This window comes from Notolabrus celidotus, chromosome 3 (assembly GCF_009762535.1).
Source record: "Notolabrus celidotus isolate fNotCel1 chromosome 3, fNotCel1.pri, whole genome shotgun sequence".
In the NCBI taxonomy this organism is placed as follows: Eukaryota; Metazoa; Chordata; class Actinopteri; order Labriformes; family Labridae; genus Notolabrus; species Notolabrus celidotus.
In genome coordinates, this window is record NC_048274.1 from 23090513 (window position 1) to 23104946 (window position 14434).

The 14434-nt window shown below is 40.5% G+C and overlaps 1 protein-coding gene across 1 annotated transcript in view; it reads right to left on the minus strand.

Moving 5' to 3' along the window:
- Positions 1 to 14434, minus strand: part of LOC117810667 (CUB and sushi domain-containing protein 1-like) — a 605880-nt gene that overhangs the window by 127170 nt on the left and 464276 nt on the right. The window contains 4 exon segments of the mRNA XM_034680592.1: positions 6757 to 6926; positions 8658 to 8846; positions 10183 to 10398; positions 10489 to 10605. Coding sequence (XP_034536483.1) covers positions 6757 to 6926; positions 8658 to 8846; positions 10183 to 10398; positions 10489 to 10605 — 692 coding nt within the window.

Sequence of the window (14434 nt, forward strand, 5' to 3'; positions counted from 1 at the left end):
TAACTACAACAAAAGCAAATCCAGGCAATACCTGATTACACATGTCATAGCAAATCAAAGCGCAGAAAGAAGTTCAGGCACATTTTACTACTGCTTGGAGGGAGTGTTGTAAATATGTCTGTTTCCATCTTATGCTGGTCTAGAGAGTCTTAAAAGACTATCTATCTTTTGGCCATACAGATCAATAATTTAGAAGTAAAATCATCCTCAAATCTATACTCTTACTTGTTCATGTCTTTTGTTGGCAGCTGGGCGATAAGTGGGATAACATGCAGTGAGCGGCTTTGCAAATTAAAATCTCTTAAGGATGACAGAAGACTCCTTTGCACCAAGGTCCTGCTCACTCTGTCGCGGTTCTGGTTCGCATGACCCCTCACTCACTATAAATTACGTCCAACTTTACAAACAATAACTAGACATAATTTACAGAACCATAACTTAGAAAACCTACATACTTTCTAGTTGTACAAGTTTAAGTAAAAAAAGGCATTTAAACCTACTTCAAAAATGAAATCATATTGCTAAAAGGAGTTATAGATTTAGCTGAAACTACTAAAACTCTGCTCTTCATGTAAACATATCTCAACAAAAAAAAAACAGACTAAGTGGATTAATCCATCTAAAAAATTCTAGTTCTAAAGGCTGATTTATACTTCTGCGTTGAATCAACGGCGTACCCTACGCCGGGGGTCCGCGTAGCTCCCGTACCTACGCCGAGGCCTACGCACGTAGCTGACGTGCACCTCCTCCAAAATGTAACTCCCCGTAGAGCCGACGCGGACCGCAAGCCCTGTGATTGGTCCACTCGGCGGCTTTGTCTTTCCCGCATTTACAGCACTTCCGGGATCCCGGACATTGGCTGCACATCGGCCGTGTATTTCATCTCTTCCTCTCTATTCTTCATGTAATCTGTCTGTATGATAAACAGCAACATGTATCAGCTGTAGATTAACATAACACGCTCTGAATCGCTGAGGAAAAGTAAACAGAGATCGTAGCGGGACCGGAAGCAGGCGGCCAGCTATCAGAGAGACCACACTGCCCTCAGGCGTTTCGGCGGAGAATTGCTGCGCAACATGGACACACCGACGCACAAGTATGTGGTGCTCATGTCTGCGTCAGCCCCTGCTGCGTAGGGGAGACGCAGAAGTATAAATCAGCCTTTACATTTTGGAGGAGGTACACGTCAGCTACGTGCGTAGGCCACGGCGTAGGTACAGGAGCTACGCGGACCCCCGGCGTAGGGTACACCGTTGATTCAACGCAGAAGTATAAATCAGCCTTAACTCCCCGTAGAGCCGACGCGGACCGCAAGCCCTGTGATTGGTCTGCTCGGCGGCTTTGTCTTTCCCGCATTTACAGCACTTCCGGGATCCCGGACATTGGCCGCACATCGGCCGTGTATTTCATCTCCTCCTCTCTATTCTTCATGTAATCTGTCTGTATGATAAACAGCAACATGTATCAGCTGTAGATTAACATAACACGCTCTGAATCGCTGAGGAAAAGTAAACAGAGATCGTAGCGGGACCGGAAGCAGGCGGCCGGCTATCAGAGAGACCACACTGCCCTCAGGCGTTTCGGCGGAGAATTGCTGCGCGACACAGACACATCGACGCACAAGTATGTGGTGCTCATGTCCGCGTCAGCCCCTGCTGCGTAGGGGAGACGCAGAAGTATAAATCAGCCTTAAGACATCTATTTTTTTTTTTCAATTTTACACAACATAAATACTTTTATTGAATTTTAGGGTTGATTGAATTACATGGCTGTATAGTCTGGGTTGTACAGACTATAGAAGTATAAAGCATTTTGAATTTATCTTAGAAATAACATCAAGATTGTAAAAAACTCAATGTATGCAAGATTTTTCTTGCAGAGTTGTAAGGGTTAACCTGAATAGTGGAGAAGCAGCAGTTTGGGAAGTGCAGTCTACTTTTGACTGCAGTGTGAAGGAGAGAATTAGCACTCTGAAGCACCTCATAATACAAACTCACAGCTGGGATATAAATGTGAACTGCTCCTGCTTATATTTGGCAGCCAGGGACACCTCCACAGATTGGTGGTGACAGGTCGGCAGGTGGCAGGAATGCCAAAGAAAACGAGCTGAGGGATGTACTATTCTATCTCTACATGGATTGCCAGTCAGAAAGGAACCTCAACATGAAACCAATGCAGGAGCAACAGTTTGCTGGAGTGTGTGGATGCATGGGAAGCATACATATTGAGAAGATGGAGTGACAGGGGAGAGGACAGTGGGAAGATGAGCAAATGCTTGAATAAAGAAGTGTGATATCACAGTATGTGTAGCATTACTCCCCTAAACCAAATTTTTCTGCCCTGTTCCTCCCTCTCCTCCACCTTCCAGTTCTATCTGTCGGTGTCCCCTAATTTCTATCACTCTCTCGCTCCATCTTTCTCTCCTCCTCTCTCTGTTTCAGTAAAACTCAGTATGGTTAATGAAACGCCCTGCGGCTCATAAATCAACATGTCACCATCTGCCACCCCTCCTCTCCCTCTATGTCTACCCTACTCTCTCTCTTTCTCGCCTGCTCACCTACCACCTCTATTTTCAAAGAACAACTCCCTCCAACCCCCACTTTGTTTCCCTCACCTTTTTCTCCCCTCCAGGGTTTGAGTGAGTAAATTTGGTCCTGCACTGTATCAAAGCTCATGCTTAGGCACATTGGGCTTAGCCCCTTTTTTTGTACAATGCCAGTGTGAAAACTTAGCCAATGGCAAAAAGAATTGTAATGAGCTCCTTCATATGTTATTTTAGCCTAAAGCTTGCCGGAACTGTCAAACAAATGGTTTGTGTTCAGTGTTCAGCTGCAGTTAAAGGCATTAGCTCCATCACGGTTAGCCTACGGGGGAGTGGCATGCTAATTGCTCGCCTAAGTGGCACTTTGGGGCTTTTCTTCCTGTTCATTATAGTTTGCATTATGCTTTATGCTAATTCTTTGAGAAAGTTTTAATAAATGTACATATACCAGCCATGGCTTTTAAAAATGCTAATATCTCAGAATCATACAAAAACCCTATGGTACAGATAGTTACATCAGGTCAAGCTGTTTTTTCTTGACATGCCATTTTTTTTACCATTACCATAAATATTTGTTGACTGAAAATAGTGAAAATGATTTATGCTCAAGTTGAAAATGTTAAGCTGCCAAAACAGTTTTCATTGTCTTCTTTAATCATTAATGAGACTTAATTTCTATAGCTTTGCTAATGTTGTCATTTGGCAGCATTGCCCATTATAAACAAGACAGAAAAACAGGCATTTGTTTATGCAAATAGAGGTTCAACTTTGCCTCTATTCTTCCTTAACACCAACTGGTTCTAAAATGCAAAAGTTTTGCCTTGAAGTTTAAGTGGAAAGAAGACATTTTCTCACTCAAAGTGATTAATACTCAGATTAAAGTTTTCAAAATTACAAGGCAAACGTCCAACTAATAAAACAATGTAAAGAAAAACTGAATACTTCTCCAACTGTCCAACCCTTTTAAAAATAAATGTAATGCATTTTGAACAGGATGATTGGCTTACTGAGAGAATGTAATTTCTCTAGCTGTGTGAGCCCTGACAACTGCATATGTCCAATAACAAACACAGATATCATTCATTTTGTATAACTACCAGAACAAATTAGAACATGTTTTTAATTACCACCAGGGAATTTTGAACACTGTTTACTGCACTGTGTGGCAACAGTTGGATCGCACAAGAAGGTGTATTTACTGTAAAACAACCTTTTGTTTACGAGAATCAAAAAGAGTAACTTGCCATCAGTGATTAAGGATCCACAGTATAAAAACACAGGCTGAAAAATCTCACCATGTGTCATTATTATCTCTTGGGGCTTGTCATTATTTTTTGATTTCGGTGTGAGCTTTCAATTTCCCCATTAACTCTGGTGATCTCTTGTCACTCTCTGTATTCTGACCCTCCTAGCAACACTCAGAGTGTTATCTTAGTGTATGGCTGGCAATACAGCATTACTTGAGAATATTTTTTGTAGCAGTAATTACGTATACATTTCTCAATAATTTTTTCTATTACTTTAACTTTACATACAGTTTACTGATGTTCCAGATATTCTATAATACCCTGTATTTTTCATTAAGGTTATCATCCAGTCAGAATCTCATACTAGCCCCCTACCTAAATGGAAGATACTTTTTTAGAAATATTTAAGCAGGTTTATATCTGTTAACCATCTTGGTGTCACCTTTCCTTCCTAAGGAGATTTTTTTCAAATACCTTTCCCACTGGGAACACCTTCAGCTTTTACATCGATGTTCTGATTCTCTAAAAGCAAGCAAGAACCCTGCTAATACAGTTTAACCACCGACCGGCTCATCCAATGCTCTAGGCCTAATACTGATAATACACTCCAACCACATTCTGGCTTTACCATGCCCTCAGGCCTAATACCACTAAGAGACATTGTGAATAGAGAAGGACTTACTCGATGTCTGTAGGACGGCGTCAAGACTGTAAAAATGCTCACACAGCTGCTCCTTACAGACACTGAAGTGGGCACATTTACCCCAGAGAGGACTTAGGGGGAATTATGAGGTTTGGGAACATCTGTAATTCTCTTTACACTTCAGCCATAAACAAGTACATACATTGAATTTTAACATACTGTATGTAAACACTTTTTAAAAATCCATAATCCATATACTGTTTATAATTGCAAACCCTACATTTATGGGGTACTACCATAGACTGTATATAAAATGGACGTCAACTCTCTCGGCTGGAAGTGAGGCTGCCACAAAAACTGCTCCCCCTAGTGGCTGGCTGCAGTATAGGTCAAAAACTCTGTCTACCCCATTCATTTGAATGGGGCTGCAGTCAAACTTTTGAAAATAAATTCACATCGTACGAAGGTTTCTCACATCCGTATGCTGTGGTGGTATGTAGTTATTATTTGACTGTTTTGTGTTCAAGGCCTCCTTTTTCTGAGAAGTTTCTTTTATGTCAATTTTAAAAACTGGGTTTTACATCCTGGTTTTACTTTGTTGACAGCTGCCGAAGAGAGAAACCCTGTAGGACCTCAGGATGGTTCACTGTAGGGCGGAGTTTGTTACCGTGAAAACACGCAAATTCCGTACTGTGCAGATTCTGGCTGCAGAAAATGTACAAGATGTTGGCTTTCTGGAACAGGATATTTTGGCTTCAAAACTGTACAATGGGAAAAGATGGAGCAACGCTGTCCATTATAGATACAGTCTATGGGTACTACAGGAAAAATACAAAAAACCTAATAAGCTGAAGTGTGTATCGCATCCCAGTGTCTCGGATTTTCCACCTTTTGGCCAGCATGGAGAGATCTTTCCATAAAGCATGAATAATACATTTCGTATAGCATTCTCCTCTTAAGAAATGCATCTTAGTCAGTGTTCAATTATTAAAAGTGTATAAAACACAGCCTAACCTTCAAATACAACTGTAACACACTGCAGTAAGTTTGTTAGAGGGTTAACAGAAGTAGAATTGATCCATCTGTGCCTCTGTTTCCTGAGCATTCATTCAGCCGTGGATGGCCACTGCAGCAGAAGCACCATCAGCACTAATAGAGAACATGGGTAATAAACCCCTGCAGGGATTTCAATGCTTCTTACAACAATGTTTAACCCATTTAACAGCTAGGGCAAACCTTGCTAATGCAATTTAACTACAGACTGATTAAAGCAAGAATTTCAAAAGCCTGTTGTTGATGTGTTCAGGGCAGCTGTTTTCTTGCGCAATCAATGCAGTTATGAGCTAAATAATTACTGATACCTTTCTGGTTGCTGCATGGGTTTTTGGGCTGAGAGGATTATGCTAAGATATATCAGTGAAATTGACAACTGAAAATGTATAAGTGGATACTTGGAAGTTTTTTGCTTTTGTGTCAAACACAGGAGAGGAAGAGGTAAAACATGGAAACCTCCCTGAATGTTGGTGTCAACTAAAACAATCCTGGAATAAGCTAGAGTACATAGGGGCTTAAAATATATCAAATAGTAAGTATTTTGAGGCTTAATGTTATGATATTTCTTCCTATATCAACATGTTCTCCAGAGAGGTAGTGGCTTTAAGCATAGGAAAAATACCTATGGGTATAAAATATTGTATACTGTAAATCTTTCTATATTTGGTATAATTAAATCCTCTAAATCTTTTAATTAAACCAAAGAAAGACTGCTACAGATTTCAGAAAGCACCAGCAGATATGCAGTGGAATATAAATATATGTTCTGATGTTTTTCTAAAACCTTACAGGTAGATAGATTCAAAAACATGGAAAACATTGCTGGATATTTAAATGTGACACTTAGATGGACAAATAAAGATTTCAGAGACTGATGAAGCACAGAGCAATTTCTTCAATATGCAAATGTTAATAATAGATCCTTGATTATGTACTTTTATGCTTTTAGTATGCAGTAACTAAAACTAAAACTTGCAGTTTTATTTTGTTCTTTGAATGACACACCATGTACTTTAACTCTGTCTATGATATATCCAGTGTCCGGTTTTTGATTCCTCTGCAACATAATTCGAAATGAGCAAAACACATTATACTTTTTCAAAGCATACATGTCAACTTAGCATATAGACAGCTTTTGGTTATGACTATTATCCCACATGCAGTGTATGTGTGCGTCAGAATCAGAAGATAAATTATGTATTTATGGATTATGTACCACCTGATTGGGTAAATCTTGTCATATTTTCATGCGATTGTGTGCACACACATACCTTGAGATAGTCTCCATCTTGTAACGAGAAGCTCTCGGCTCTCAGCCGGATTCCTTTGCCCTTTTCAGTGATGATGCGATAGATACACTCGTGGTTGTTATCGTAGTTTGAAGGGAAGTTAGGAGAGAGGAGAACGCCTTCAGGTCCCAGAGAGGAGGCTCCACACTCCGCTGCAGCAAGAAAGTGAAGGGGGCAGGGGCAGTGTGGATCAAAATCACAGTATTTCTTCTTAATTATCTTCAAACAGTCAGAATATCTGGGTTGGCTCGTTGTGTAAAAAGAAAAGGAAGAGAGAAGAGGAGTCTTAATTCTACATGAAAAAGAGAGATTAAAGAAAAAATGGGTTTCCAATGAAACCACAAACCTTATTAGACTCAACAGAGGTGATGACAATAATGCAGATAATAACAATGAATCATTCAGTATAATATAGCTTTAAAGCACTTGTTTTAAATGTGCTTGAAATAAGACAGTACAAGAAAGGATTCAAAGTAAAACACAAAGAGCAAAGCAATTAAGAATAAACTGTAAAAGATTAAAAAGGTTGATAAGAAATAATTGAAATAAAAGTAGATCTGAATACGTTTGTTAAAAAATGTTTCATAGACTGGATTGGTGGATATGTTATCTTGCAGGTGCAGTGGCTATCAGAGTCCAGAATTTAAATATGCAGTATTTTGTGAAAACAGAATTCGGTCATATGTTAATGAGGAGTAGAGAAAAGGAAAAACAGACAGGCAGGCATTTAACTCCCACTGAGGAGGACCACCACTACTTTAAAAGAGGGAACATGGAGAGGGAAGTAATGACACAGTCAAAAGAGAACTACATGGAACTCACTGAGAGAAAAAAAAATAAACAAACAACAGATGCAGTGTTTCTCAAATCTGCTCAAATCGAAAATCCTAAAATACATTTTTGTAAATGTTCTGCTGTTTATAAAACAGATAATGGCAGAAGATAAGGAGCATACTTCTGAAAGTGAAGACAGCACTATGAAGAGGGAGTAGGAGAATAGAGAATAGACAAAGGGGAGGAAAATGGTTGAACAAAGAGCTGGAAGAGGAAGAAAAGCAGATAACAGATGAACCAAGACAGGCAGGGGCTTTTAGAAAATATGCAGAGAGAAATTAGAGAAGGGAGAAGGGGAGTAAGGAATGACACAGTATTAACACTTTTCACATAGCAGCTAATGTTCTCATTATCTACCAGAGGAGTGTCTAAATACAGAGGGAGAGGAGGAGACAGTGAAAAAGTTTGAAAAGAGGGATACAGAGAGCTGAAGAGAAAGAAAGATGACGCCTTTGGACATTACCAGCTGCTGTTACTCTGTTTCCTCTTACTCAGGCCTGATCTCCTGACAGATAATGCTATCAAAGCACTTTCAGTCCACTCTTTTTGGAGCTTGAAAATCGCCAGCAGCCACCAGTCAGACTCGTGTAAATTACCAGCGGCATCCAAGGAAGGACAGATACTCATCAAATACCAGCAAATTACAACCTGCAAACAGCTGAATGTGGGCAAATAAAACCAACAGCCAGCCAGTCAAATAATAGTTAATTACCACAGAGCTAGCAATAAAGTCCTCCTGAATCACAACCAGGAAAATGCTGATACCTCTAGGCTTGTTCAAAAGGATAATTTGCAAAGTTTGATTTTACAAGCTGCCAGTCATAAGATGAACCACCCCGTAGCTGTAAACATTAGCAGCAGAAATACTTTTAAAGGGCCTGCTACAATCATGCTATTTATATTATTGAATAAGAAAGAAACAAAGTTCAACTAAAGTTTGATAAGTGGAACAGCAGGCAGCAGCAAAAAAACACTTCTGACACTTTATCGAAAACTAAACTAATCTGCTTTAACTGAGTCAAGAGAGTTCATTTTCCTGACTGTCTCACCTATACATCGTGGTAGTGTGTTGCTCCAGACACGCCTGCCTCCACCCAGACAGGTGATTTTGCTGTCTCCCTCCAGTCGGTAGCCATGGAAACAAGAAAAGGCCAGTGAGTCGCCAACTTGAAACCTGAAGCCCATCCTCCTGCTGTACGCAGGTACGCCAGGATCCTCGCATGGCTCCAAGTCGTACTCTAGACATCCAAGAGAGATAAAAGGCACTTTTGATGGGTCATAAAAAATAGCTTAAAACGTAGAGAATCCAAAACTGGAATGTAGAATAAGCATTGCATGTCTTCTAGTTTGCAGTTTGTGTTGGAGTAGCAAAGAGTCATTTCTGTCTTATACTTCACTCTCCCTGTAAACTTAAAGGGGACATATCACGCTTTTTTCATCAATATATATAGGTCTAAGAGGTCCCCAAAACATGTCTTTAAAGTTTATGCTCAAAAAAAACACTTTGAAATCAGATTCTGGTCTGCCTGAAAAGTCCTCTTCTTCATTCCTCATCAAAACACTCCGTTTTCCCTCTGACCACGCCCCCTCCGGAAGTGGATGTGCCTCGGCTCTCCAGCACGTTGATCTAATGTTTACATGTTGGCTGAATATACACGGCTGCTCAGAGATCGCGTTACTTCAACCCTCTGAATCTGATCCTGACGGAGAGGCGCCTGTAGCAGGACCTTTCTGAAGGCTTGGTCATAGATTTAGTGTTTCTTGTTGTTTTATTTATCAGTATGTAGACGTGTGTCTTGGTACACAGCTACGAACATGTAGCTATGTGGCTATGCTAACTAGCGCTAGCACTTATCCATGATAAATAAAAATCATCCACTAGATCTTCAAATCTGCAGACGTGGGGAGTAAAACCGACCTCTGCCAGAAAGGCAGCAGGACCTTTTATGAAGGATTGGTCACAGATTTAGTGTTTCTTGTTGTTTTATTTGTCAGTATGTCGACGTGTGTCTTGGTACACAGCTACAGCTACAGCTATGAACATGTAGCTATGTGGCTATGCTAACTAGCGCTAGCACTTATCCATGATAAATAAAAATCATCCACTAGATCTTCAAATCTGCAGACGTGGGGAGTAAAACCGACCTTTGTGTTTATTAAGACAGCCTACAACTAGCATGCCTCCCTCCTAAGCTCCTTGTTAGCACACATTTGTGCAGGTAATGAAAAACGGGGGAGGGATTCAGTATTATTTTATACAGGCTATGGGCTGAACAAGCTCCGAGCTCTGACTCTGTGACAGACCGGATATTGTTGTTACGTAACAAAAACACGGAAGTCTGAAACGGCTCGTTTCACACACATTTACAGAAAGGTGTAGAAATCAAAACAGGGGCAGAATGGATTTTTTTCATTCTCGGGGGGTTTGTAGACATGCCAGGGACACATATTTCAGGTAAAGAACCATTAAAAAGTCCATTTTGCATGACATGTCACCTTTAACTGTAACATTATGATTATACATGTCGGTGATACTTTTAAGGACACATGTTGTTTCACATTTGGCATTCTTACCTGAGAAAGTTATATTAAAGCCTTCATAACTCATAGAAAAATCCGATATGAAACGTAGCTGAGCGCTGAAGTTCCCAAAGAGCCCTGCTTTGACACTTGGGGGAAGCACCGAGCCAGTGAGTCGAGTCACTGGATCCAGGAAGTTTCCATCTTCAATTATGGAGAGATAGTCGTGGTTCTCCTCCAGGTGGAAGGTGTGGAAAACCAGATGGACTCCTGATAATCAACGCATGAATGGAGAAGTTTGATTCATTTCATAGCTCATCAATTGGTGTCTCCATCATGTCTGTGAAAGTGTGTTCTCACCTTTGCCATGAGACACCTCGATAGTCCAGGTGCAGTTAAGGGAATTTGGGTAGAAGTCAGGAAAGCCAGGAGATAGAATGGTCCCTGTTTTACCGTAGACATACCCTCCACAGAGGGCTGCAGAGACAAAGCGACAGAGACGGGAGTAAAAGACGTAGAAAAGAAAGTTAGCTTTTTCACAGCTGAATGTGATGTCATCTGATTTGATTAGGTTAGAGGGAACAGTGAAACTTTCAGGGGAGAAGAAGCTAAAACAAAACGGTATGCATGTACAGCCACAGGGAGAGAGAAACAAAGGGAGAAGACCAGAGACGCTCTAAATGTACAAACAAAAAAGCAGAGAGAGTGTGACAGATAAAGAGAGTGTTTTGTAGAAGAAGAGTGAAAGATTGGTGTGTGTGTTACCAGACTGCCATTCTCCACGCAGAGACCGTTCACAGGTACAGAACAGGACAAACTCATTTGGGATGGAGCAGAGTGGAAAAAGCTATAGCAATGTACTGGAGAGTGAAAGATGGCTTGCGGTGCATTAGAGACTGTTGAACTTAGATAATATATTGACTCTTTGTTTCTCTCTCCCCGTGCCTCTATTCCTTTCATTTCTATTCAGCTCAATTCAGTTACATTTAATTCTATTACAGAGCGTTGAGGTGCTTGACTGGCATGGAAAATTTAAAAGGGAGTGTTTCTCTCGCCTATGAAAAACACATCCGGGACCATAAACTGAATCCAAGACAATAAAATGATTTCTTTTCTGTTAATGTCCCTCTTCTCTGATTATAAAAGGGTTATTTAGGTCTTGTTGCACAATAGTCCCTTTTAGCTAATTAAATAAACACTTTAGTGATTCTTCAATTAACAGTTTGTACAATTACTATTAACCATTTAAACTTTATGAAGACAGATGATGCAGCTTCTGTAATTTCTTCAGACTGCAGCTTTTACAGCATGCTTGTATAGAGCTACTATGTTTCTACCTCCCACTGCCTATCTTTCTGTGATCAGTGTCTGTCCCCGTATCTCATCCCATATCCTATGTCAACAGAGCTGGAGTTAAATTGAGTATCTGTGATGAGAGCCACTTTCTCCCTCTCTCTCTCTCTTCTCCCACTTCCTCTGATGAGCTGTCTTAAGTGTGTTGAGGTAACCAGTGCTTTTTTTCCCACTTTAAACTCCCATCAGGATTCAACAAAAACTAGGACACTATCTGACTAAATGACCCTTGTTGAGGGAGGCAGGCGTGTCCGTGTGCGCATACTGTATCTGTTGTGTGTGAGAGCGCATACTTCAATGTGCATGACTGATCCGTATGTATGAGAAGACAGAGACAGACTGATAATGTTTGTGTGTGTTGGAAAGCTTTCAACAATGTGTAAAAGGAAAGAATAAGACAGAAAGAAAGATTATTCATGACTCAAAGAAAGGTTTTCCATCACAGCTAGGAGGACTACAGTGCTCAGAGAAGAAGTGTGAGACTGAATCCTAAAAGAAAAGGAGAAAGATGTAACTTATTTTTCATACAGAGGGCAGGTAAATAGAAAAGACGGTAAACCTGACTTCTCTTATACTCCTCTTCCTCTCTCCTAGCACTATGTTCTTCAATCTCTTTAATTATCTCAGAGATGCCATGCCATTTTTTTACTAAAAGCGATGCTGCGACTTTGGTCACTTCTAACAAGTTACTGTCTTGGCACCAACTGCGAGTTTTAAAATGTCACTGCGCCCCTTCACTGTTCTTCCTGACACATAAAAGAGCAGCCGCTGTTTTGTATTATCTGTTTGGTGATTTAGCTGACCTGCTGGAGTAATATGAGCCGTTTGGGTCCAACAGACGCTGTGGCATCACTGAAAAGGGAATGGTCTCTGCATGCCTGCGGGAGGACTGCACTTCATTTTGCTTTTTCTTTGGACAGGATATTGTCGAATTAATGAATTTTGGTAGCACATAAAGCAGTGTGTATGGCAGCAGAGAAAGTTTCGGCTTTCTCTTCTGAAATGTTAACTGTGCCTTTGAGAGGACACTGTAAATAAATCATTGTCGTTATAGTGTGTGTGTGTGCATGAGTTGTACTGAGTACTGCTGTGGGAGATTTTAAAGATGATTTCTCTTCTCCACAAAATTGACACAAGATGTCCAACCTTTTTAGAGTGGACTCTCTTTGGAAGGTGTTCTTTTACCCCATGATGCTCCAAAATATGCATTATGAAAATTGACCATACTTAAAAGTGAATCAACAAAGCAGGTAGAGTGATCAAAAACAGTCAAGCTGAGCCTGCTTGACACAATTCTGGTCCCATGATCTTCCCCATAAGAGAACTATTATGTATTATATTGAGTTAAGGCTTACACGCTGTTTTTAGAAAAGTGCCGTTCTGAAAAAGCGTGTCTCATGATGTGACAGCTGTCTGGTGAGATGGCACGCATGGCAGGAAATTGAAAATGTCACCGTGGCCGTTTAAAAAAGCGCTTATGTTAAATTGAAGATACTGTGAGATAGATTGCCTCGGTATGAACTGAAGTTGAGACATCTTGACTTTGGCTTTCAAATTGGATTCTTTTCATTTGGCAGATCAAACCAGATGCTGTGTATTCATCTCCCTCCATAGCACGAGCTGTGGACTGAATGGGGAGGCCTGCGAGTGGCCAGTGAGCATCTGTTTTGGCTGAGCCTGTTGACCCGCATGATTTCACCGAGGCTGCATGTCCAACTTGGGCCATTATGGTTGTGTGTACTCTGGAGTGGGGACTGATTGTACAATTAACACCACGCCTGCAAATTACACTGAGAGAAATGAAATAAATGAAGACTGGGAATAGCTTTTTTGTGATATCTTTGTATGGATGAAAGAAGTTACTGATGGGAACACCTGCGCCAAATCCCTCTTCACCTACCCTACCTCTTTGGCTCAGTGCACTTCCAACCACTTCACCCTGTTCACTCCACTTCTGTTTTTATGTTCGTAGAGAGGAGGTCGTCATGTTCAGGGCCATCTCAAACCAGTTAGTGGGACAATAAAGTGGACTATAAAATCCTGAAGCAGCAGGTGTGCACTGATGCAGACATACTGCTTAAAAAGGTTGAGATAAGCCATATTTCTGATTGTTTTCTTCCCTTCATAAGCTAATAGAAATAAATTGTAAATAAAATGTTGCTTTAAAGTGATGCAGTTGACATCTTGGTATTGTGATACTTCAGTCAACTGACTAGCTACAGTAAGACACTTTAGTATCCATGACTCATCTCACACATAACAAACACAGCATGCAGCTTGGAAAAAAGGAACTGCAGTGAAATCATTTTCAGCGGACAATGCTGCTGTGCTGAAGCAGGGGTTAGTTGTGTGCGAGCACAACTGCCTCAAAGTGGACTCTCTTCTCTTCCTGCCTGTTAAGACTGTCATGAGTCCATATTACATGCCCTCTGCCTTTTGCTATATCTTTGTATTGTTTCTAGTGTTATGACTTTACCACATCAAGTTTATCCACTCGAATAGATACATCCTAAACTGTGTCAGTCAATAGTTTGCCATTCTTTGGTCTTACAAAGGTTTTTTGCACTGTAGGATGGGATAGCTCCCCATCCTGCTGCTGAGATCGAGCAGTGAGTTTGAATCAGATGACGATGATACAAATGATGAAGATGAAGATACTGGCGGAGTGACCAAAGAAATGAAACAACCAAGTCAGTAATTAAATGGTCATTGGCATCAAGGCCTAACACATCATGCCACATGACAGGTGGTAGCTGATGAAACGGGATTTCACTAGTCCTGTACTGACCCTCTATGAATTGCAAGAACAGGCCTTCAAAGAAATTAAAATTTCAAGAAACATCTTCATTTTCTAGTAAATTAAATTACTAATCACAAAAGATGTCTAGAGAGTGATTGTTATGCATGATAAACTGTAAGCTGGTAGTAAATGGGCAAACAATCCTACAAATTA